Genomic DNA, 26,452 nt, shown 5'->3' on the forward strand with positions numbered 1-26,452 from the left:
CACTCAACAAATCCCACGAAAACAACAACAAAACAAAAAACAAATAATTGATGATATTCATAAGTCAAAGCCTGATATAACTGATATAATAGAGCTCCACTGTTGTCCACTGACTGTTAAAAACACATCAGTCAGCCTCACTGTTGCACTGGATTACATGTTCCTTCATTAGGATGAACATGAGCTCTTTGATCCCAAATGTCCTGCTGCTGAAATAGTAGTGCAACAAATGTGTATTAATCCACAGCTGAACATTACCGACCCCCCGCCACCCTCCCCCAAAAAACATGATTTATTCCTCTTTACTTAATGTTTGCTAAAAACTACAGTTCCCAGCTGTTTTAGGAAATAAGTTATTCTTTTTTAAAAACTGAATGTCTATATTTACAGTAAAAAAAAAAACATAGAATATAACCAGAATCATCCATTAATGACCTGTTTTTTTTTTTGTTTTTTTTAAAATAATGTCAGTGCAAGGATAATCACACTCATGAGCAAGATGTAACACACACACACACACACACACACACACAGACACAGAATAACACACAGTCACGTGTAAAAAGCAGCTTGCAGTGCTTCCCCTCTCTGTCTCTGTCTTGTCATTCACATTAGTCTTCACTTCACTGCTCCGTCATCCCTCCACCTCTGATTGGCTTTCTCCCACATGCTGTGTCTCTTTCTCATTCATACCTTCCCTTTTCCCATTTTCTTGTTGTTTCCCTCTCTCTCTCTCTCTTTCTCTCTCTCTCTCTCTCTCTCTCTCTCTCTCTCTCTACCTCTGTGCCCCCTCCCCTCTCGCTCTGTCGCTCTGCACTTCCTGGCTTGGCACGATACCCTTGAGAGCAGCCCCACAGTCCTCTCTCCTTCTGAGAGGGATGCTCGGCAGCCTGTTCCCTCTCTCTGTCTCATCTACGTCCCTCCTCTCTCTCTCTCTCTCTCTCTCTCTCTCTCTCTCTAATTCTCCCATTTTCTCCCATCTGTGACACAGCTGACATTTTTCAAATCTTCCTCCTCTCTTGCACGCATACTCACGTGCACAGAGTCACGGCAAGACATCGAGAGAGAGAGGGGGACTGTGTGTGTGTGTTTGCATGTGTTTAGCCAGAGGAGGCTGACATGCCGGCGTGGAGCGTAATCGCTGCCTCTTGACTGCCTCTCTATGTGTGTGTGTTTATTTCTGTGTGTGCGTTTGTGTGAAGGCTCAGCTGCTCTCATGCTCACTTGCCAGCACAGCCTTTGCTGCTAGCAACATGTTTCGACGCACAAAAAGGTAAACTGCAACAATCTGTCTCCGTGGAGTCTTTGTGACCAGTGTGCTGCCCTGCTGTTGTTAGTATGTGTTGATTCATCGGAGGAGGTTGTTGTGTTTTTCCATGATGTTCTCCTTGTCCCTGCCAGCTATCACGCTGTCTCACAGTTGTCTCCCTGTCTCCATTTAGCTCCAGCAATATGGTGTGTGTGTGCTTGTATGTGTGTATGTGATGTCTTTACATGCATATGTGTCCATGTAATGTGTTGTCTGTGCATATACTGTGTTTTCACATGTGCCTGTAGGGTTTTTGAAGTACATCAAGGTTTGATCATTTGTTTGCTTCTGCATATTTGTGCGTATGTGTGTGTGCTCCACTGAACCATACTGCAGCTACAACTGGTTGGATGTGAATGTATTTATACCCTCGTTGAGCTTTATTGTAGTGATGCACATGTGCACGAGGATTTAGTCTGCTTTAGATTGTGGCTCGTGAGCTGGTGATGTGTCTCTGTCTCTCACGCACAAATGCACGCGAACACACACGCAGACCCACTAGAAGGTATGTGTGTGCTCGGCCAGTAGCCTGTGTGTTGGAGATAGCATAATGATAGCGTTATTGCCAGTGTCCAGGGAGTGCTTGTGTAGCGGCGAGCCAACAGTGGGCAGCGCTGAAGTGCTGTCTGCTTGGCACAAGTCCTTGCTGGTTTTCTCTCTTCCTCCTTACCCCTTTCTCTCTTTTCAACCTTCTCTCTTGCCTTTATTTTCTGTCCCTAATGTCACCCATTTGTCCTCCATCTTTCCCTCGACTCGGTCACAGTGTTCTTCTGTTTCTCTATTAATCTACTCATTTCTCCTCTCCTCTCCTCTCCTCTCCTCTCCTCTCCTCTCCCTAATGTGCAATCTGTGCAGGCCCTTTAGTCCCTCCTGCGGTGCTTCATTTTAGCCGTCTTCATCTCATCTGATTTCAGGGGGATTAGTTGAGTCTTCACTGTTGCTCCCACTGTGCAGGGAATGAACAGCAGGATATTCTGTATATGAACATGAACAGAGGCTCCCTTGCTCACTCGGTTGGCCACCATGCACAGTGTATGTGTTTATGAGAGGAGCATGTGTGTGCTAAGAATATTTGTTTAAGCGTGTGTTTGCTCATGAGGCTGTACGTGCGTGTTTGCTGTTTCCTTGTAAGAGCATTTTTACAGTCTGTATGTTTTGTGTGACGCAACATAGTTTTTCTTATGTCATGTAGTAAAAAATGCAGATCACAATTTCTCGGATTATCTTTGATTTGCTTATTTTGTCTGACCAACAATCAAAATATATTAACTTTTCTAATTGTGCACTGCATTTTATTCAAGCAAAGTAGAATAGATAATTTTGTCTTCTTTTGTTAAATGAAGAAATGTTTGTGGAGAAACATGTTTGTATTTCTTGAAGTAAAGTATTAAACAAGACTAAGTTTCTAAAGCTACGCTATCAGCTCTGTGAGGCTGTACTTGGGCACAACATTGCTTTTACCTAAATGCTAACGTTAGCATGCAAACATGCTTACAATGACGATGCTAACATGCTAATGTTAAGATGAGATAACCACTTTAGGTTAGCATGTTAGCATGCTAATAACACAAAGTACAGCTGAGGCTGATGGGAATAGCTTCTGTTTTACGGTATTTGACCATAAACTAAAATACTGGAAAACTTGAAATTTTGACCTTATGGTTTTACTAGAGGAAAAGTCAAGGGGATTATTAGGATCGTCCTCCTCCTTTCATCCTCCGGGTACTGTGAATGTCTGTACAAAATTTCATGGCAATCCGTCAAGAAGTTGTTGAGATATTTGAGTTGAACTAGTGAGTTGTCCCAAGTGGCGGCTAAATAACTATTCCTTGTTGGTACTGGTGTTCATTACAGTAATGACTTAAGAAAAAAAAAAATCAAACAATACTTTGCCCCGATTTGGAGTTATAAATATCATCAGATCATTTACGCTTGGTTTCTCTCGCGTTCTGCCCCTCTCTCTCTTTGTTGCTCTCCATTGTGTGTCTGTGTTTGCTCGCGTTTTGGATTTGTACATGTGTGTTTACTTGGCTGGCTGTGGCAATTAAGAGAGATAAAGCTTTGTGCCCACTCCCAAACAGATTGAGCTAAAGGAAGACAGCAAAAGTGAGTAAGAGAGAGAACATGAGCCACGAGACGGCAAGTAGGAGAGCTACAGAAAGAAGAGAGTCGGGTAGGATGAAAGGCAGAGCCTGAGGAAGTGTCTCAGCCTACATTTAAGAGTAGCCCACCGGGGTTAACTGAGCCCATGACGATACACTCTCAGCCTATTCGTCTTCCTCCTTCCCTCTCACTTGTTCTCTCCACTTGAAGGTAAACTCTGTTGCTTTGTTGTTTTGGCTTTTGGGATCATGAAATGAAGACAGAGAAACAGGAGGAGCATTAAGGGGCTGAAGCTGAAAAACAAGAGAAGGAGGTTTTAAATGGTTTTCTTGCCAAGAACAAGAGAGTGCATGTTTATCTCACTCACCTGGTACATACAGTATTATCCCGCTCATACGCATAATTACATACATACATGATGCAAAGCACAAATGATCCCACTCACACACAGTGCACAGTGTTAATGTTCATTTATCACACGTGAAACACGGTTTGCTATTTAATTTATTCTTCCTCTTTACTCCCTGTCCTTGACTGATTGGGCGACGCACTGATGTTCTTATCACTACACTGTGTATATATATATATATATATATATATATAATGGTTACAGAAAAACAACTCACTTTGCTACAGTGGTTTCATTTTAAACACATCTGTTGAGTTTGCTTTGATCTGTGCGACAGGCAGTTCAGAGTATTTTAAGCTTCAGTACAGCATACATTATGATGATGGACCTGATAGCTCCCAAGTAGGCACCACAATTATCTACTCTGGTGTCAACAAATGACCCATAGTTACGATGAAGCACATCCTCAGTGGTGGTATGGCTTTTAGAGGTTTCTAAATGAAGGTGCTTTCTCTGATATTTTAGTCTGTATATTGTTTCACACATGAGGTCAGAAACAAAAACATGCCCGTCTTCCACCAGAAGCACAAAGCATGAATGTTATAGATTTAGGCATGTATTTGAGCAGGAGGTGGAGTTTTAGCTTGGCTTTTTGTTAATGGAGCTGTAGAGTGAAGGATAGTATATACAAAAACTCCTCTCCATGTTCTACTCCTGTTGTTTGTAGCATGACAGCACCATCTGTTACTGGCTGGTGTTCAGGCTGCCCTTAACCAACACACACAGACTGTTGTTGGTTTATCTTTGATATAACGATGACATGATACCACAACTTCTCTTATACAGCCGTGAGTTGGATGACACACGAGTCGCATGAGAATGAGATTCTCCTCAAAAAAAAAAAAAAAAATTGAAAAAAAAGATACACATAAATCTGCTTAGAGGTAATATTTAGGCTGTGCATTTAGATTTATGTAACTATTATAACGGCAAGCTTTGGAATTTTCTGATTTATTCATAGGCACCACTATTATGCAGTTAGTGTTGTTCTATATTACTAAAGTGACCATAAATAATTAATGCATTAATTACCTGTTTGAATATTAATTTCTAACATGTAGAATAATTGAAAAGCTCAATTAGAGCTGAAGAGGAGCACTGGGCTCACTCTGCTCCTGCAGTTGTTTGAATATTTGAGTGTGAAAGTTCATTCTTGACTTTGGAAACAGTACAACCGAAAAAGAAACGGACTTACTAGAGCACCACCTACAATTATTAACTATTTTCTGAGCTTTCAACCACATCTCACAGCAGGTGCTCAGCTGAGTAACTGTTGAGCAAATTCCCTTGACTGGAGAATATGAGAATGAGATGCAGCTGATGTTGCCATTCCTCTAATTCTTGCTGGGTTTTGTGATTACAGCCAACCAATGCCTTATCCTTACATATATAAATTTTCATGGATGAGAAAGCTCTTAGGGGTGACAGTTTCATATTTGTTTTATTTGATGTAACAAAGCTTTTAGCTTAACCTAACATACTTGATATGTTACTGGATTGTAGACCTGAAAAAAATTAATCAGAAAATTAATCTGCAATAATTTCAATAATTAATCATTTAAGTGTTTTTTCAAGCAACCATGGCAATGATAATGCTTGTTGCCGGTTTTATTAGTCTTCTGTGATAATAAACTGAATGTCTTTTTTGTTAAACTAAACAAGCAAATTAAATAAGTCAGCACATAAGTCAGCACAAATTTTCACCATTTTCTGTCGTTGTATAGATCAAACGATCAACTAATCAGGAAAGTCATAAGTAGATTTATTCATAATGAAAATAACTGCTGCAGTCGAAGCCCAGCTGAATTATATATATATGTATATTGTTCAAAATATAAACCAACTGATACTGGATTTTTGAGGCCCATACTGATGTAATATTTGGGAGTTTAAAAAATCAGATAATGATATATCGGCCAATAGTAGATTTTCACATACCATAACCAAACAGTCTTAATGCAGGTCTCCTTCATTTGTGTTTCTTTTATAATTTTACTGTTGAAAAATCAGCTTGTCACTGCTCTTATTGGCTGACATAAATGCTGATACCAATATATCTGGACTATGCTAATACTGGACTGATTTATTGATCTAGCTCTAGTGCAGAATTGTTGAAAGAATGTTTTTACCACTCTCCATTTGTTTCTCAAAAAACTGGGATCTGCAGTTGCCTGGCAGTACTCGCTTGTTCATGCTTGATATCATCAAAAGTGCAGCACATGAACTCTAACCCTCTGTACAGGGTGTGTTACCATTGTGCTAAGATATCATAGAGCTTAAAATCAATCAAAGTATTCACTACATGTAAACCAGATAGTAAATGATCATCTGCTCACTAATTGTCAAAGCTGTTTCATTCACAGTTGAACTGCTCTGCTGTTCTTTGAAGCTTGTTTAAAACCATTACTATCATAATCTGAAGTCTAGTTGTGCTACGCCAGATGTTATATTAAGTTAAGCTTCTTAATGCCATTTCCATTCTAATACTCTTCTAAGAGATGGAAGCTGTGGCCTTGCTTTCTTATGAATCTATATGCATTATCCATAATCAGATTAAATCATTTTTAATGTCTATTAGACATGCTGCAAGACTCTCTGCTCATGCAAATGAGTGCTGCTTACTGAAGTAAGTGTTTCATCCTTTATGAGGGGATGGCTACGGATCATTTGCTGTGGATGAGGTCACGGTGGAAACAAAGTGAAATATCATGGCCGGGGTGATTCAGAGCGCTTCTCAGGTCTCCACAGACAGTAAGTGGAAAGAGCTGAGGCAGCAGCAGCCACCAACAGTCAAACGCAAGGTGGAGAGACTAATGCAGACAAACAGGAAACCAGCAGACGAGAGACTGATAGTGACACATGCAGAAAGATCCAGATAGGTCTTTGCACTGCCGCAACTTCCTGCTGCATCACTCTGCCTGAGGATACACTTTCACACCTTTAGAGGACGTCTGACAACACCTTCGACTGGAGACTGACTAAAATAGATGTCTGGATGTTTATTGTGTCTCATGGTGTTCTATTTATGTGCTGTGCCAGAGACTTTGGTGTGTGTCAGACCAGTGAATCTTTGGATGGCATGTTATTCAATGCAATTCACATTTTTCTATCATCTTTAATTATGACCAGGAAGCTTAGTTGAGCTGTAGCTCATTTTGACCATGACCTCTGTTTTATATTTTAAAACATTCATAAGACATCATCATCATCGTCATCATCATCATCATCATGTCTTTGAGTGGTGTACCATATGCCAGGCTTTACTGTGCAACAAAACAATCTCCACTCTAGATGCCGTTCCGAGCTTTTTCTGGGCGCTCAACCTCCTCTCACAGTCTTTATTGGTGAAGGGAAAAGGCTCGGGTGACCTCTCATGACCGTAGCGTAGAACATGGAGAAAAAAAAAAAAGAAGATAGTCTTTGGCCTTGTGATGACATCTGAGCCAGTACTACTAACTGATGAAGTCTGTGAGTTAAAAAAGCTCAGAGGTATTAAGCTTGTGAGATTTTTCTTTTCTCACAAACCCAAGGTCAAAAAGGAACTTCAATTCTCCAATAGAAAAATATGATAGGTTTATAAGCGGAATAGTTCCACATTAAGCTTATTCACATTCTCTCAGAGTTAGATGAGAAGATTGATACTGCTCCCATGGCGGTCCAGTAAGTATGAAAGTAGAGCTAACAGATGATTAGCTTATCTGCTCTGTGAGCAGATTTAGACAACAGGTCCAGGCCCTGACAGACTTCGGTGTGACTTTATTTGTCAGTCAGCCACTTAGTTGGCCCACTGTAAAATCAGCTACCCAGGTGAACTAGTGGGGCAAAAGTTCAGCCAGAAATTCAGTCTGACTGTCAGCCAGCGTGTCAATCATCCAGCTGGTTGGTCAGTAATTTAGGCAGTCAGCTGCCTCATCTGCCAGCCATCTCTTTATTCAATCATAAGACAAACGTACTTGCCAGCACATAGCATATTCAGTCAGTTAATGTATTAGGCCTCACAACAAAACATATTACTTTATTTTATTTATTGAACTAACACATTGTAAGATGAGAATTGCCCCTTTGTCACAGCATTCATTGCCAAAAGCATTGCTGTTTTTCTAATATGTTACAATGACTTGGTGACTCAGGCAGTATTTCATCTTTTTTTAATCTCTGACCTCCTTTCTCTGTCTGTCTATTTCATCTTTGTTCTTTAACTGCATTTTTTCCTCTTGTACAACTGTAAAGCTGTGGTTGTTACTGTTTTGGTTGGCTTTGTCATCTTTTTTTCCTTTGCTTAGCCTCTCTTTCATGGGGGATAACAGCTAAAGTCTCTATTTATGTCTCTCTGTACTACATTGCATAGCAACAAGAAAGCCATGTGACTAACCCCTGCAGCAACCCCTAACACCAAGATACTCCTGTTGTATATTCTCCTCCTAGATTCATGTCATTTATCTTTTTTCCATCCTCTTTTTTTTTTTCTTTTTTTTTGTTTGCTTTCATCTGCTACTTGTCAGCATCACTCAATCATCCTCTCAATCTCCATCTAACTGCCTCATGCTTGATAAATCTGCCCACTTGGCTTGATTTGGACACCATACAGAGTTTGGGCTCCACATAGATCCCAGTGGATGTTTTGGACACTGGCAGTAAGAACAGTGGCTCTTGCGTAATAGGATGCACTAACAGGGACCAGCCTGTTGGACCAGAAAGCTTTTTAAAGGGGAAGCATTTTAGTCCCTCCATTTCCCAAAGTTGTAAACAAAGACTTTCCTTTAAGAGGTAGAGAGAGAGGGAGAGAGGGGTCACCTGACAGGAAGTGAGTCTGGACAGATCGATGGTGTAACCATCAGGAAGGTCTGGTGTCCTATGAGTCAGCACTTAGAGCAGAAGATGACACTACTGACAGACAGACCGCACACACACACACACACACACACACACACACACACACACACACAAACACACACACACACACAGAGTTAATCATCTACTAGGTAAAACACATTAAGAATGCACAGGCACTCACTCACACCTGTCACAGGCTCACATGTGCATGCAAATGTACAATTAGTTACACCCCAACAACAACACACACACACACACACACATACACACACACACACACTGGGTGATGGAGGGTGTGCACACATGTTGATGCCTGTCTCCTCGATAGTTAAACGTCCTCCCATGATGTGCTATCAAGCCGTCGGTGTCGGCTCGTGCTTCTGAATGGGCTCATTCCTTTAATAAGATTTGGTGTAATGTGGAGCTGGTCTGTTTAAACGGCTCATTGTCCGCATTGTTCTCTGTTTTTTTATCAGTGACCAGCTTTTTGGCTTTGGACAGAGAGAGGACAGCCCCCTCCATGAGGAGTCATTAATGAAATAATTACAAAAGGGCCAAAGAAACATAATAAAGTTAAAAACTGATTAAACTGTGATCATCGGGTGTTCTGTCCTCGACTTGCGAATGTATTTATAAATGAGAACAAAGACAATGGAAAATAAGTTTATGACACTGGTGTGTATTTAAGGGGAAATCATGAGTAAGGATGGCATAATAGAATATATCAGTAAGGAATTGTTTTTGTTTTGTCTGAACATGATTAAATGTGTGAATTCATTCTGTTCATTTTGTTTACAGTTTAGATTTTACTTTGAAAAATAAGTTTGGTATATGAAACCAAATCCACAGCGTGGTGCAAACGTTTTAGCTGCTAAAATTAGAGTGAGTGATGCTTTCAAAAATAATGCTGTGAATAGTTTGTATCAGTTAACTTTATACAAAGTGAATAGGGAAAGAATCAATCAATCAGTGTGACCACCCTTTGTCTTTTGAACAGCACCAGTTCTCCTCGGTACACTTGTACAGAGTTTTTGAAGGTACTTGGCAGGTAGGTTGTTCCATACCTCTTGGAGAACTTGCCACAGTTCTCCTGTGGATTCAGGCTGTCTCTCAGACTGACTCCATGATGTTGAGATCAGGACTCTCTTGGGGTCAGACCATCTGATTCAGGAATCCTTGTTCTTCTTGTCTCCGAAGATAGTTCTTTATGTCTCTGGTTGTGTGTTTGGGGTCATTGTCATTGCTGCTGAATGAATTTTGGACCGATTGGATGTCTCCATGGTGGTATTATTGCATAATGGGTAAAAATCATCCAACATCTAAAGTGCCTTAAACTTTTGCACAGTGCTGTATATTATCTAAATCTAAATTCAGCTAAGTTCCCGCTTTAGTTGTCTCCCTTTCTTAAACACTGCAGTGATTGTGACAGTGATTCCTGTCACATCCTGTCTCCACCACTCAAAGAGCCAGTGTGTGAAGAAATACTGTTGCATAATTTTAAATGACCATTATGCATTTTTCTCATTTGGATCACTTCCTGATAGAAATGTTTTTTTTTTTTGGCCACCAGTGAACCTCGGTTGACTTTTCTATGAAACCACTGTTGGCAAGACACCTTGTTCTTTCGTGATATAGGTTTATTTTACATTTGTTTACTGCCAGTAAACAAGCATAGATCTAAACCATGTAGGTTTCTGTAAATGAAGGTATGAAGATGATATGTATCAACACTTCAGGTTTCAAGTATACACACAGGGCACTTTTAATTGCTTAGATCTGGGAACATGGCAAGATTGGTAAAAAGAAGTCCAACAGGGCAATAAACACAATTGATCAAAAAAGTTTTAAACAAATCCCCAGGTTATACAAAGTCGTTTAGAGGAGACAACAAAGGCAAACTGTCAAATCATTACACAGTCTGTCCACTGTAAACATTTTTCAACTTTGACCTACTGCTGTAGCTGTGCAAAGTGTACCTGTGCAATGAGGGATTATAACCGACATTTCAGGTGTGCATATTTTTCATTTCATCTGCAAATGTGGTTTAGCAGATGTTGCTAAACGTTGGCTTGTTTACAACCTGTCTTATTGTCTCACTGCCTTGCTGTAGTAATGTTGTTGTGATCCCACTTTGCAGCAATTACCTTGATGAGTACCCAAATCATAACCAAAGACCTAATTTGTAATTAAACACAATTATACTTTAGGGACAAACATTTTTATTATTGAACTGTTACTTTGTGCAGTTGTCCCATCCTAACTTACAACTAAGAGACTGTATCAGCACCAGGGAAGCACTAAATGTGTAGTTTTAATGACCTGTATCCAAGCGTTGTTGTTTGTATTACTTTCATTGCTGTAATGAATGTAGACAGTTTGTGACAGTTCTGGGGCAGTGTTTGGGGACCAACACTGTGCTTATGTGTTTTTCCATGAGTGTGGACACATTCAGGGGCGTGTGTGTGAGCGAGAGTAATGGCCCAGTGCCAGCCGAGGGCCTGCAGGGGGATAATTGCTCATCAAAGCTTTTGCACGAGTCATTACCACAGATTTAACCTATGACCCTAGCAGCCAATGACAGCCCTGGGTTTCATTATTGGGAGCAGCGAGACATAAGCAGGGGTTTGTCGCCTGTCACATTAGTGTGTGTGTGTGTTTGTGTGTGTCTGTGTGGTTTTGGCTCTTTTTGCATCCCTGTTGGTCACCTTTGATATTGTCTGTTTATAATATCCTCTTAACATCGCGGTGTCAACATGCAGCCGGGTCACTTACAAAATACGTTGATATACTTCTAATTTGCTTTGCCAAAGAAGTTCTGGAGGAATTGTGATTGCTGCCTGGATTATGTTTACCGGCCATTTGTGTACTATCCAGGAAATTTGTTGTCTGTTTCCTGCACTGAAGTCTTAGTGAGGAGATTGGGTTGGGGTGGTTGGGTTGCTTTGACACTGGAGAGTTGGGTTCACATTCTGCATCTTCTGTGTTGTTAAATTTTGGCTTAAAATAGCATTACTATGGCAACGCATTTGCTCTAAATGTCAAAGCGTTGCCTATTTGGATATCTAACATATACAGAGTAACATTAGCATTCATTTGGGGTCATTTCCTGGTCATCTGGTGACGGCAAGTTCAATATTCATTCTCTTTTAGCTCCGTTTTTGGTCTCCACATTCTCGCTCGTCGCCAACTTGGTCACTCTGCAACTTGGTGGTGAGCAGCTAGTCTACAGTGGGTTTATCTTCAGCCTCCTGCGACTGGAAATAATCAATGAGAACAGAGAGTGAACCAAAACAGTTATGTTTTTGGCAGGAAAACCAAAACAATGAACTTAAAGTCATGCAATGCTCCATAAAGCTATAGTGTTGGTGATTATTGTCTGTGGCTTTTCTTCTGCAGGTGACACCTTTCACGTTATATGAAGTCATTTGTAGCTGAGGTCAAAACGCTTTATGTCTTTGTGTTTGTGTAGCAACTTTTTTCAATATTTAACCAAGTCTTCCATCTTTCTCTAACCCTAGCAAAGGTCCTGGAGTTGCCAAAACATAAAAAAACACTAGTTGTGCTTTATTTGGCAGCACTGCCCACTACCCTCCCTCCCTTATTCCTCTTTCCCCTGCCCTTGTTTGTCATTCTGGAGGTGTTTTCTTGTGACCACCTTGATGCAAAAACCACCTTCATCCCCCAGAACAAACAAAAAAAACAGAAAAAACCATTGATTTGCTTTGCACCCTTTGACAGGCTCAGCCACACGTGCCTGACACCATCAGAAATCCACTCTTTCTGCCACATATTAAAAGTTGCTGGCAGCTTTCTCGTCAGCTCTGGTGTCCATCAGCAGAGGCCCACACAATAACAGCATGCACCATTAAGCCCAACGCATCATACTCTGTCTGAGTGACAGCACCACGTGTCTCACCGCTACCCACTCTGTCACACACAGATTGAGCCTGCGTGATGGATTACACAATGGATTATGATGGATTATTAAATCTGGCATTCACACGTAAAACACACAAACAGTCTTTGGCTCAGCCGTAGCAACAGACTCTGACTCGCAGCATTGTGGTTCACTGCAGGCGGAGATCATATTTGTTTGGTTTTACTGGCCTTAGATCAGAGCTCATTCAATCTGACGCTCACCTTCATTATTTTATTTGTTTAACACAAGCTGCGTGTTTCTCATTGTGTGCTCTGGTGGAAACAGGAGAAAGAAAGAAAACAGTTGGGGATGTCACAGTTTGCTTCCTTTGACTGTGACTCCAAATGTGTTGCTATGGAAACTTTGTACATTCCCCTTCACGTCTTCGTCCCTCTCCCACGGCTCTTCATCTCTCTTCTTCTTGGTCAGTTCATTACGGATAGAGAGAATTTGTTCTTGATTAACCTAATTGGATCTGAAAGGGTCTGAATATTTTAAAGGAAAGTGTCTCGTCGTCAGTAAAGCTTCAACTTTCTATTCAAAATTCATTTATGCGTAAGTACATGACTGAATGAATCCAAATATCACCATCTGCCTGAAAACAGAGGAGGTGGTGAATGATATAGAGCAGGAGTGTGTATTTGACCACAAAACCACAGACAGCCTCAGATTTATGATTCAAAGATGGCAATGCATAGCATACTAACTCTTTCTGTCTCTCTTACACGCACACACACACACACACACACACACACACACACACACACACACACACCTTCTTAACCAGATTGAGGCAGGATGAGTCCAAGCTGCATGGCCATAACCATGACAGAGTGATTTAAAGTCACATTTACACACACACACACACACACATTCTACCCTCCGCCTGCAGCACATTCCCACCTCTTATCTCTTTTGCTTTCCCACTCCAGTGAATCTACAGGGTGTTAGCCTTAAGCCCTTAAAGCCACCTATAGCTCCTGTCCCGTAACCTTCACTGACTGCCACCACGGTTACCGCTAATTATGTAGCCAGGGTTTCTGGGAAAGACGAGGAACATGACTGGACAAGACAGGTGAACATGACCTCCTTGAATATGCTACCGTACCTTTCTGCATAGTTAAAGAGAGAAATGAGGGGGAAAAGAAAAACACGTCTAAAATTTTGCAGTTTTTTTCTGACCGAAAACTAAGAAAATAAAGAAATATCACATCACAGTAAGGTCAGATTTTCATTTATATTTATATATATATATACAACAAATATATGACATAAAAAAAAGACAAAATCTCTGGTTCTGATGCTTTTGATGCCTTTTTTTTTTAAATTTGTAAGTCTGACATTGTTATAGGAGAATAATACTAAGAGTGGAGTGCCACCCATTACCCATCTGTCGTCTGTACATCAGCCTGTCCAACACAAGCACCCCAAACAGACCAGTATGCAGTTGCAGTATGCTGTTGAATAGACGGTATAATTCTCACTCTTTCATGCCTGGAAAAAGTGTCTGTCTTTGCTCTCTCTACTCTCACTATTGTAAACCTATATGTGGGTTCATGCCCTGGTTTTGGGGGTTCGCCCAAAGTCAATCTGTATGACCTTTACTGGTGATAAATAATGTGGCTGTAGTATAGCATAAAGAGCAGCACTCCTATTTAACCTTTTTTTTTTTTTTTTTTTGCAGTACAAATGCTTTGGGCAAGATGCCCTTTTGAAGCATTCATTTAAGATAACAATGTTATAAAGCATAGTGGCTGCAAGAGACTTCTGGCTTTATGGGAAGATTAGATTGCTTTAGCCTGGTGGGTTTTCATTCTGTTACAGTCTTTTAATAGTTTATTTGACTCTATAACCCTTAAATCTGGAGTTAGAGGGGAACAATGAGTTTTCTTGACTTCACTCACTTCAATTATTCTTCATTCAGAGTTAATTTGGAAGGAGAAAGCAGAATGATAGTGAATCCGGATATGAGAAGAAATGGAAGAAATGAAAGAGAAACAGATGAGTGATTTAGAAGTTATCAAAAGATTTATTGAGACTGAGCATAATCAACATTAAATTCACAGAAACCAGGCAGGTGAGATTAAATTTCTTTCCCTGTAATATGTAGTTTGCAACATTAGACACTCAATCTAAGAGTGAATCACTGCCATTTGACGATTTGCTGGTAGAGTAGGGCTGCTGTAGATGTGGTGAATCATAAATCAAAAGCTAAGAATATGTTGTGGAGAGATGCTTGACTAGCGTGTGCTCAGGTGATTCAGCTTGTGATTGACAAAGAGCAGCAATGAAAATGTGGATTTGAGAGAGCACAGGTTAAGGAGGGGGTGAAATGAAAAACGATTGCAGGCAGGCTTCAAGAAAAGAGAGGTAAGAGTTTGACACAGAAATTATATCAGAGGAATATACTATATGCACTTTTTTGCCCCCCCCCACCTCGTCCCTCACCCTTCCCCCTGCCTCCTCTGTTCTTCATCTTCTGAGAGCTGCAGCGAAGGGTGGTGTTAAGCCACTTCCAGCCCTCCATCCAAAGCTAATGCATTTCCCTTAAATATTTCAATACGCTCCTCCTCTGTTCTGCAAGGTTGAGTACAAGCTCTCCCTCAGCTGGCGCCCACAGAGGCACACTGCCACCGATAAAATCTTGCCAGGGGTTTGATGTCTCGGAGCGTTTGAAACAACTGCTGAGGACTCACATCGAAAAAGAGGGAGGGATAAGGGAGGATGTGGGAGGACTGCAAGATGGAGATATAGATTATAGATCGAGGTGTTAGTTGAGATGCATCAAATAACCAGTGTATGTTGTGTGTTTGTGCATTTTTATTTTTGTGTGTGTGTGTGCGCTATGATTTACTGCACTTCCTGCACAGATGTAGAGCAGCGGGCTGGCTGATGCAACATGGGGCAAACGTGTATTGTTTGTCAGGTTGTGGTTCTGCTCTGCAAAATCTGCTCTGACAGGCTCTCCAGCGAAGCAAACACGCACGGACACGAAAGGCCTGTGAGCAAACCCAATCCACACATGAAAATAACACCTGAAAAATCCACTTCCCACTTTACAAGCTCTTATGTAAGACAATAACCCGTGTGTGTGTGTGTGTGTGTGTGTGTGTGTGTGTGTGTGTGTGTGTGTGTGTGTGTGTGTGTGTGTGTGTGTGTGTTCCTTTGTCAAACTGTTCAAAGACACATCACAGCAGTGGGGCAAGAGCAGCGAGTGAATCATTCATGGTCCAGTAATTTCAGATCTTCATTATGGAGTATACCTGTCCTCCCTGGTCCTTTTCTTCTTCACCATCTGTCTCTTCATCCCTCCATCACCTCCTCACTCCTGCCATTACACTTCATGGCTGCGGCCATCGTGGGGTTGAACCTAGAGGAAATTAAAAATCTTTGTTGATTTGTCCCTCTCCCCTGTGTGTGGGTGGACATCAATAAAATCATGCACTATGGCCTGACACATGCACACACACAGAAACATACTGTACTCAATATAAAAAGCATACACACTTACAGCCACACATACTTTACTGTATTACAGGCTATACATTTACTCAGGGTGACAAGTAAGCACATAGCCAAACACAGACACCGTATATTCATTAACCTGGGGGGTCACTGCGGTGTGTGTGTGTGTGTGTGTGTGTGTGTGTACCAGCTATCATCCGCCTGGTATCGATGGAGTCTTAAATATAATAAAGACAAATATTGACGTGCTCTCTGTTCTCACATGTGTTCTAGTTGCAGAACCAGCAACAGGAAAAGCCTCATCCTGACCAGTACGTCCCCCACGCTGCCACGGCCGCACTCTCCACTGCCTGGACACATAGGTCAGTATATACAGTGCATATATGTTATAGACACCACACAGTAGCAGATTAAACAGTATGTTGGGCTCATTAGATTCCGTTTTTTAATGGACTATTTGGCTTTGTTTACTTTAATGAGTATAAAATTAAAAAAAAAAAAAAAAAAATGTGATTGAAAAATTAATTATACAGAAACCAGACTTAGAAAGCAGCACTCTGCAGTTGTTGTTTTTACTTCACTATTGGGACTCTGGTGTAAGATCAACCCTTTTCCTCCCTTTTCTGTCGCGGGATTTCCTGAGTTTTACTTTTCTCAAGAGGACAGAGTTAAGTATAGCAGCTGAAAACACAGCGGCTTTGAGAACATGAAATCTGGGTCAAAGTAAATTTAAAGTGACTGTCTTCTTTGCATGAAATCTAGTTGTTTTTTCGTTGAAAATACTCACTCAAAAAGACAACTCTGAGCATCAAAGAGCAACACCGACACCAGCTGAAGATCTCCTCCAGTGATGTAAATTCTTACCTTGCTGCAGTGACATAGAAGTGTACTCCAGGGTGAGTCAGGACACTATGACATGAGAATTTAAACCACTAATGCAGTGGTTCCCACAGTTCCTACAGTGGGTGCCATGACACCATGGGGGTGTCTTAAGGGTTGTCCAAGAGTACCACTAGATTCTTTTTCATTTAACTTTCAACATCAAAATCAAACAAAGTGTTGCCAGATTAAATGGAAAGAACATGCAGCAAATCTCAGAATCACTGCCTAAGTTTACATGCACACTAGTTTCCTGCTTTCTTATCTTGTTTTGATTCATATCCATGTTTAAATGATGGTGCAGTGGTGGTGCAGTGGTTAGGACTGTTGCCTCACAGTGAGAAAGTTCAGGGTCCGAACCCGGGACCCGGGTTTGCATGTTCTCCCTCGTCCCCCTGTTCTTTTGCCTCCGGGTACTCTGGCTTCCTTCCACAGTCCAAAGACATGTGACAGGTTATTTGGTGACCACAGGTGTGAATGGTTGTTTAGTCTGTGATAGACTGGCGACCTGTCCAGGGTGTACCCTGCCCTTGCCCAATGTCAGCTGGGATTGGCTCCAGCCCCTCCGCGACCCTATAAGGACAAGCGGTATGGATGGTTTCTGCTGGTGTGTCGTGACTCTCACCATCTCAGCCACTGTGCTCTGTACCAACATAGAATTGTTTACACGCAACAGTATCCTGGTTTCTGTCTGAGTAATCCAGGTAGCATATCCAGGTTTTAAAAAAACTAGGTCTTATCCAGGTTTTTGAAACCAGTATATGCTGTTTACATGTGCACCAGAACCAGGAAACTACTAGTGCACATGTAGATGCACTCATTGTATCAACAACTCTTAAACACTTCAATATGCAGTCATACTGTAGCTGATGGTATGAGAGCTCACAGTTGTCAGTTGCCAACACTGGTTTTCAAGGTGCACAGCAGTCAGACTTACTGACCATCACAGCAAACAACGCAAAGATTTCTTGCTGTGCAGAGAGCTCTAACAAATGCTGATTCATCTTAGGCCTCTGCACTGTCTGAGACAACCGAACCTCGGGTGGTATAAAAAAAACAAAAACAAATCTCTGTTGAGGTGTGCTATGGAATAAAATGAACAAGATTCTCAGCTGGTGTTCAGTTGTTGTTTAACTAAATCTTTAATATTTAATTCTGCAGGACAGGCTCAAGGGTAAGATTTGGAAGCAGGACTCACAGAGGGTGGTTGTTTTTATCTTAATCATAACAGTGATTTCTCTTTTAATGACTGAATGAACAAAGATCAAATTTTGGTGCCCACCCTCATATTGTTCTCGACATTGGCTGATAAGAATACAATATTTCCTTCAAGGTGACGTGACCAAATGAAATGGAAATGACTTGTAGAGTGTAGTTACCTAAAACCTAAAATGAAATAACTCATAGTGTATGTTTTCTTTTGTCTTCTCTCCATATGTATTTCAACAGGAAGCAGTCCGTTGGACAGCCCGCGCAACTTCTCACCAAGCGGACCTGCCCACTTTTCCTTCGCTTCCTCTCGAAGGTTGGCATCCCTCTTTTCTTCACACAATAAGTCACACAAGGAAATGTTACAAGAACGGTGCAAAGTAGATTACTGGATTATTTTTACACACAGGGTATACACCCACTCTCTCTCTCACACACACACACACACATATATACACATGCAGAATGAAACTGCATGCCAATGCCCTATCTTTGTCCTACACTGTTCCCACCGAGTGTCTGTGTGACAGAGGCGTGACATCAGGCTGAGATGAATGAGGCGAGGTGTCAGGATTTTGCCCAAACGTGTATCCCTCATCGCTCACTCAGAGGAAGTGTCAGACTTGTGGATGGCTGGAGAAGGCCAGAGGGAAGAAAAGTATAATTGGATGAATTGAAAGGAGGGGGAAATTGGTGGCGTGGCTGTAGTTTAATGGTCCATTGCGTTGTTTGGAGCAACTAAAAAAGAAATTACACTAAACTATATTTGAGTTCTGTCCATGGAAAGTGAGAGAAAAACAGTTTTCATTCTTTTTGGCTCTAACATATGTTCTTCTTTTTTCCCCCGCTTTTCTCAGGGCTGATGGTCGTAGATGGTCCTTGGCTTCTCTGCCTTCCTCAGGATATGGCACCAATACACCCAGCTCAACGGTAAGTTTCATCTTTCATTTTTGCACGTCTCTTGTCTCATTGAGGACAAAAAACAATCAGCACAAGAGAAGCAACTCTACTGATAATGATACCAGTACATCAACCATGTGATTCCCACAGCCATCCTGTACTGATTCCAATCTGATACCATTGTTTTGTTTTATCTGAGTTAAAATTTCTGCACCACAGTGTGTGGTACTTTTTACGATAGGTAACCTGAGGCCAGTGAAGTCTGCGGCCCACGTGACTAAATCAGTGTAACTGATCGCTGAAATAACGAGTTTAACTGTATTCAGTGTGGATCAGTCATGTCTGACACACAATTCGTTTGATTAAAGCACACACATGGGGTTTTAAAAAAAAAAAAAAAAAAAAAAAAAAAAAGTATGAACAGGAACAGTGTGAAACCATTGGCAGGAATTTGTATCATTATGCATCGTAGAATTAGGTTTAATAGTGTGTGTGTGTGTGAGTGAATGAGAAGGACATTTAAAAGTGCTTTGTCTTACTTAGGTTGTACGGCACTGTGTAAGTACAGTGCAGTCACCATTCACAGTGAAGAAAAGCCTCTAACATCCGCCTGATGAGGCTTTAGCTCAGGCAGTAGAGTGGGATAGCCATTAACTGCAAGGTCAATGGTGGGATTTAGTAAGACACTGAACCCCAAATTGTTTCCCGTGCACGTGAAAGAATGTGAGTCGCTTCTGGACAAAAAAACATTTGCCAAATCAATGTGATGTCACACTCTCAGAGCCTGCATCAGAGGAGGAGTGTGTTTCCTTTAAGTTCTCCTTTTAAGACGTAACCGAAATGACTGTCTACACCACAGACGTGACTACAGTAGCTGCAACTTCCCTGCATCTGTCGTGTATTATTACTGCAGCAGCCGCTGCACCGTATCCTCACTCAAATGTAGGATGGAGCTGACTAAGTGTGCCCTTGTAACACAAAACTTGTGGCTATCAAACTACACGCCGCAGTTTAGCAGCAGCCTCCTGAGAAGTCCCCCGAGTTACAATGAGAGGCTTCTGGTGCTGCTTTCATTGAGAGATTCCTTCATATTTCCCATCTTCACAGCATGACAAGTGAAAACTCATACTTTCTTTAATTTACATTACATTACATTTGAGAAATAGGAGACACTAAAAGACACTAAAGTGTGGCGTCTGCTTTTTTTTTCTTTCGTTAATTTAGCTGCATGAATTATGAAATCAATGCACAGAACTGTATTTTAGATTTTTCTTCCATTGCTAAATTGATGAGGTGGGTTTTGTATTCTTTGCATGAATATGTATTTCACTCAAAGAATTTATTTGCATATATTTTCATACATAAAATCAGCGTGCGCTATGCTGCATTTAATTCATGTTCTTAACTTGCATCTTCTACTTTAGTTTCGTTTCACTTTGAAAAGATTACACGCCACAGTAGCAGCTAAATGCCATGAGTACACAGACGCGCGCACACACACACACACACGTGCGCTCCTGTGTTCTTTGCCGATTATTTAATAGCATTGTAGTGCTGAAGAACATGCATCACATATAAACCACCAGACCTAAAAATAACTGATCAGTTGCTAAGATATGATCGACCTGATTTATCTGCTGATGATGCCTTTCTTAAAAAAGTGGAGCAGGGATAATTGAAATGAAACATAACCAATTTGTATTTCTGCCTTGTAGTTGCAAACCAGTGTTCCAGTATCTGTTTCTTTATCCATCTCTTTATCCCCAGAGAAGGAGAGATGGATGATAAAGAGGGGCAACAGAGACAAATAAATGTGCGTGTAGGTGGAAGTGAAACGTGTTTTGAAGCAGAGAGACAACAACATTGTCCACTTTTGTCTGAGTGAAGGATGCTTGGAGCATAACAGAATACTCAAAAGGGAATGAACACTGCCGAGGTCCATTTGGTAAATAGTCCATTTGAGAAATGGACCTTAATGTGTATGACGCTCAGGTGGAGGCAAGGTGTTGACTAATAATCCACTCCCTGTACATCGCTGTGCTATCCTGAACACTATCACTGGCTCTGCATCTTTGCTGCATTTCACACACCATTTCTTTCATTGCCCGTCCCTCAGCAGTACATATAGTAGAGACACACACTGTAGGCAAATGATTGATCTCTTTTTGCTGGTGGATGAGGTCGAAAATGGTTTCTCAGTTTCCCCACACTACTCTTCACCTCTTCCCTCCCCCCGTCCCGTCAGGTTTCAGTGCTCTGCTGGTTCTTACATGGGCCATTACTCGCTTGATTAGTTACAGCAGGACCCTTGCATACTGAACAGAGCAGATGAAAGGAGGAGATGTGTGCATGTGTTTGTGTATGTGTGCGGAGGAGTTTCTGTGTATGAAGAGGTAGAACTGAGCTAAAGTTGTGCAGAAAAGCTGCAGGAATAGTCAAAGGTGTAAACAGTTGTTAGCGGAGGTGAGAACGGGGTAAAAGATGGAGCAAGTTCGAAGGATGAAACGTTAAAAGTGAAGAAAACTGCCGACTGTTGGTACATCCCAGTTCCAATTTCCCTTTATTCCCTTTTATTTTATTCCTTTTATCACTCATTTAATTTATTATTAATTTATTAATTTATTTTTGATTCAGTCTTGCAGAGCAGTGTGTGGGATATTCTGAAGTGACACTTTCCAGCGCACCTGCTCTGGAGAATGTGGATATGCGAATACCTTCATTGAGAAAATTTACTTTGATTCACCATCTAGTTAAAATCAGTCTATCTACTGTATGGTAGCTTTAACAATAATCATCTTTGATTATTCACCAGAAAGCATTTCTTTTTATGATCTTTCATTTCTCCCTTTATCTTGCATCATGGATCAGATCGCAGTCAAACTGTGGTTGGACGGATCTGTACAGTACAAGCACAGAGGAAGGTTTTGATGCACGTGTGGACGCTTGAGGCTGTTGATTTTAAGAGAAGGCATGCGTTCCATTTTCTGTTTCTTTAAAACTGTCTTTACTCAATTCCTCTTTCCTTGCCTCTTCAGTGGGAGGGACTAAGATGCAGGTGAAGATAATCTGCATGCAATTAAGGGAATTGAGATTCACACTGTGACGGCATGAAAGGAGCAAGGCTGATATGAAACATTTTTCATCTGTGACAGCCATCTTATCCAATGGCATTTTCCTCCATATCTGAGTACACTCTGTCTCCAGGGAACTTCTTAATTGATTCTGGAGACTGGACTTGCTGCATTCACAACATCATCACTTCAGTGCCTTTCTGCAGCTTGCAAGTGGATAAGACCTGAATGGACTTTCTAATGGATTTTTATAGCAGAAATCGTTGTGTGGCCAAAGCCAACCATGGTGTCCCATTGGGAGATGTGTTCATTAAGCCTCCCATTGATCCAAGCTGGTTTTTTCCCTCCTGTGCTGAGGAAAAGTCTTTTGTTTAAGACCGAATAGCACTGCCGTTAACCCCCCGAGGCGGCAGACACTTAAGGCAGCAGTCAACTTTTACTTGCAGTGACTCTTTCATTCCCTGCAGTCTTTTTCCTCTGTTTTTCAGACCAGATTATTCTGTTTTTACCCTCCTACACTAACTCCTTCTGGATATTTTCCTTGTTTCTCCACCTCTCTATTTTCCTTCCCTGTTCTTTTTAACTTAGTTGCTTCTTTGCTTCAGTTATTTCCACCCACTCACCTCATAGTACACCTTCTCCTCTTCTCTCTTCTCTTCTCTTCTCTTCTCTTCTCTTCTCATCAAGGTGTTCTTGCCATTTGTCGTTTTTGATGTCCTGTTCTCCATCACTGGGTACCTATTTTTAAACATATTGAGGTTGCAGCTGCGACAGAGGCTTTGAAAAAAATCGAACAAAGAGCAGTTCACTTTTTAACCTTGTCTGTTTTTCACGTCTCTCTCCAGTCATCCAGCTCGTCCCAGGAGCGTCTGCACCAGCTGCCCTTCCAGCCGACCATGGACGAGTTGCATTTCTTGTCCAAGCACTTTGGCAGCACAGAGAGCATCACGGACGATGACGGGGGCCGACGCTCGCCGCATGTCCGCCCTCGCTCTCGGAGTCTCAGGTGAGAGCATGGCAGGTCATGGGCAAATGACAGTTTTAGCAAATGAAAGAGTCCCTTACACCAGGCATCTAGCCTACTTTGATTCATGCAATTTGCCCCTAACAGTCTCACATAAGGACTTAGTTGCTGTTTCCTGTAGTACCTGGAGTATCTCTAGTAACAGAAATGTTGCCAGTTACACACAGTTAAAATGATGCTGTGACATTTTTCTTTTAAAAGTACAAAATGCTCATGATTCATTAGTTAAACCATCAGACAGACTTCTAGCTCGTGCCACAGGATAAATAATGTCAACTTTGCTCAAAGCCCAATTTATTAGTAGTTGATTTGTGGAGATTTTCTGGTGAAGAAAAATAAACAAAAACAACCAAAATTCAGCATGTGCAGCTGTTATGAAAGGACATTTAGCAGCCCTTGAAGATTATGAAAGGGGCATCATGTTTTGTTTGCAGGAACAACATCATTCTGTCACGAGGAGACGTAGAGGGCCCTCAATCATTTATTTCAGGCACACAGCTTTTGTTGCTTATCTTGTATAATTCACCCTCTGCGTATGTGTGTGTGCTGTTAAATGCTGTTGAGGACGAGTCAGTGTTTCAGCCCTTGTTACAGACAATTTCTTTTTCTAGGATTTCTAAGCATTTCTTAGAAAGCTTCATGGAAATAATATTTGTTACTTGTTAAATCTATACATAGTGTATACTATTTAAGTTGAAGTTTTGTCATCTGACAGATGTGAAAATGTGTTTCCTATGTGTCTGGATTTACCACTGTTATTATTATCATTCCCTCTCACTATGATGTTAATAAACAGTAGTGTACTAGTGAAAGTAAAAGTACAAATGGAACATTATAAACTGATCAATTGCAAGTAAAATTCCTGCATTTCACATTTTACCAGCAAAACTACAGTGGTCTTTTTTGTTTGTTTTGTTGTTGACAAGAAGAAAAATATGGAATAACACCAGTCTTATCCTTAAACTATTACTATATACTACTGATTAGATACAGCTCACAGCATCATATTTTATAAGATAATCATATGTTTTGTGTGTGAAATCTTCACACACAAATGTAGCGGAGTTAAAAACAAAACAGAAAAAGCCATGCAGGGTTAGGGTATTTTACACTGGTATTATATCAGTATCAGTCCACCCTCCAGTGCTTTGAGCCTCTCCAGAGTGCAGCAGTTTCTCTATTAGCAGGAGTCTCTGGTGCACACTCCCTCCAACCACACCTACTATTATTATAGCCACCCCTCTGGATGCAGCATGCCCTAACTACATACGACACATCACTACTTATCAGTATTCAGTTTCTGTATTGAGCTCCTCCGTGGTCGTTGGCCTAGATAAAATCCTATCTTGTGGCTTCAATATGCTGAATGCCTTTAATGTTTACCTGAAATGCCTCCATTGTCACTGTTCATATCACATCATTGTGTGATGCCTAACTGTGATCTGTTTGCCCATAAGACATAAGATTGTGCTTTTGTGAATTCAGCATAGGATGAGTTGCTGTGAAATGAAGATACTATTGCCTTTTGTGCTTTGTCTCTGCCTCATGTCCATTTGCGCCTTTGCTTTATGTCTGTGCATGTGTGTGTAGGAAAGCATACATGTGACTCTTCAAGTATTTATGCATGTTTCTGACAACTGCACCTGGCTTGTGATGGAGGAGTGGGGCATGACATGCAGGAAGACACCAAATCCATCAGAGAAACAGAGTGTACAGAATTTGTGATCGGTCGATTAGCATAATGTACAGACAGGATGGACATGATGGGAAGCAGCGAATTATTCTGTCATTCGAGTGAAAAATGCAGAATTTTATCTCCATGTCTCACCAGCTGCCTCCCCTCACACTCGGGTTTACCCAGTCAGTGCTTTGTATTACTCTGCCGCTCTCTGTGTTTGTCTCTCTTCAGCCCCGGGCGATCTCCATCCTGCTATGACAATGAAATAGTGATGATGAACCATGTCTACAAGGAGCGCTTCCCCAAGGTCAACCTCACACAAACAAATACACAAGTGTAAACTGTGCATACACACACACACACACACACACACACACACACACACACACACCAAATATACACACACACCAAATATACACACAAACAATATGCATACAGGCAATGACCAGCTCTTTAGCTACACTGAATTTCAATTATATTTAAAACAGTTATCCAGTTGATTTCAGGAATCGGATCTTCCCAGTAAGTAGCTGATGACACGTTAGTGCTACGCTAATATACAAGCCTCAAATTATTCTCTGGAACACATTTTAGTTTTCAGTAGTAAGAACCCATACATCCTTTCAATTACTGTTGAAAAGAAAATCAAATATGGGCAGAAATATGTGTCACTAGAAACTCGACTTGAATAACTGCATTAAATAGGACAAAGCTGTTCAGTGCTAGTTGCAGTTGTAGATTAGCAGCAGCAGAGTAATATTTCTTCACAGGAGGACAAACCAAACATTAAATTGGTCATAACCTGTTGAGTTCCCGATGGCCATGAAGACGAACTAAGCAACATGTCAGTATAAATACTTCCTCAACAGATGGGTGTTAAATTCGTTGGCAGATGTGCAGGATTGTGAAGTCCTGAAGAACAGAGAACAGTGTTGACAAAAGTTTGAGAGGTCCTTTGTGAGAGGTTTCACCATTTCCTGGGAAGTAGACAATGTTTGGCTTTGTAGACTAGCACCAGGGACTTGAATCTGATGTATGCTACTACAAGACGCTTATGCGGGGAGCATTGTGGTAAGATGTTTGGGTAAGTTGAAGATCAGACAGGCTGCCGCATTTTGGATCAGTTTGAAGGATCTTACCGCATGCAAAAATATTTAAGTCAGGCAGACAATGCAGTAGTCATATCTGGAGATAAATAATGCCCTCAGAAACATCTGGCAGTAATCAGGGATGGGAATCCGTCAAGCAGGTGTCCTGAAGAACAAACCTGCAGCAAAAAGCAGTCACCATATGATCTAAGAAATAATCATTCACAGAAGTCTTTTCCTTCAACAAGTAGCAGCTCAGTAATGGTTGTACTGACCCACCCGTCATCCAGGCAGCAATATCAGCCCAGCATGCAGACACTGACAAGTCACATTGAAGTGGTATGGGAATCTATGTACAGCTACCGCATGGCCAAGAAATCTGGTGTAGGCAGAGATAAAGAAAACATCCCAGCACTGAATCCTGGAGGACACACACCAGACAGTGGTACCCACTTGGATTTCACAGTGCTCAGATTTCCCGGAAATGTTTCTCACGGATCATGCGATAACATAAAATGTTTGTGGGCCCCACATTATTTGTTGCAAACATCACAGTATCTACCAC

General features: G+C 41.2%; 1 protein-coding gene across 1 annotated transcript in view; it reads left to right on the forward strand.

Moving 5' to 3' along the window:
- The first annotated feature begins 1,243 nt into the window (after window positions 1-1,243).
- mast1 (microtubule associated serine/threonine kinase 1) overlaps window positions 1,244-26,452 on the forward strand; it is a 49,148-nt gene continuing 23,939 nt past the window's right edge. The window contains exons 1-7 of the mRNA XM_022758630.1: window positions 1,244-1,273; window positions 16,312-16,400; window positions 18,367-18,499; window positions 18,984-19,056; window positions 19,570-19,572; window positions 22,943-23,103; window positions 25,031-25,106. Coding sequence (XP_022614351.1) covers window positions 1,254-1,273; window positions 16,312-16,400; window positions 18,367-18,499; window positions 18,984-19,056; window positions 19,570-19,572; window positions 22,943-23,103; window positions 25,031-25,106 — 555 coding nt within the window. The 5' untranslated portion in view covers window positions 1,244-1,253. The remainder of the gene's footprint in view (window positions 1,274-16,311; window positions 16,401-18,366; window positions 18,500-18,983; window positions 19,057-19,569; window positions 19,573-22,942; window positions 23,104-25,030; window positions 25,107-26,452) is intronic.

This window comes from Seriola dumerili, unplaced genomic scaffold (genome assembly GCF_002260705.1).
Source record: "Seriola dumerili isolate Sdu_G_001 unplaced genomic scaffold, Sdu_1.0 BDQW01000302.1, whole genome shotgun sequence".
NCBI classification, from domain to species: Eukaryota; Metazoa; Chordata; class Actinopteri; order Carangiformes; family Carangidae; genus Seriola; species Seriola dumerili.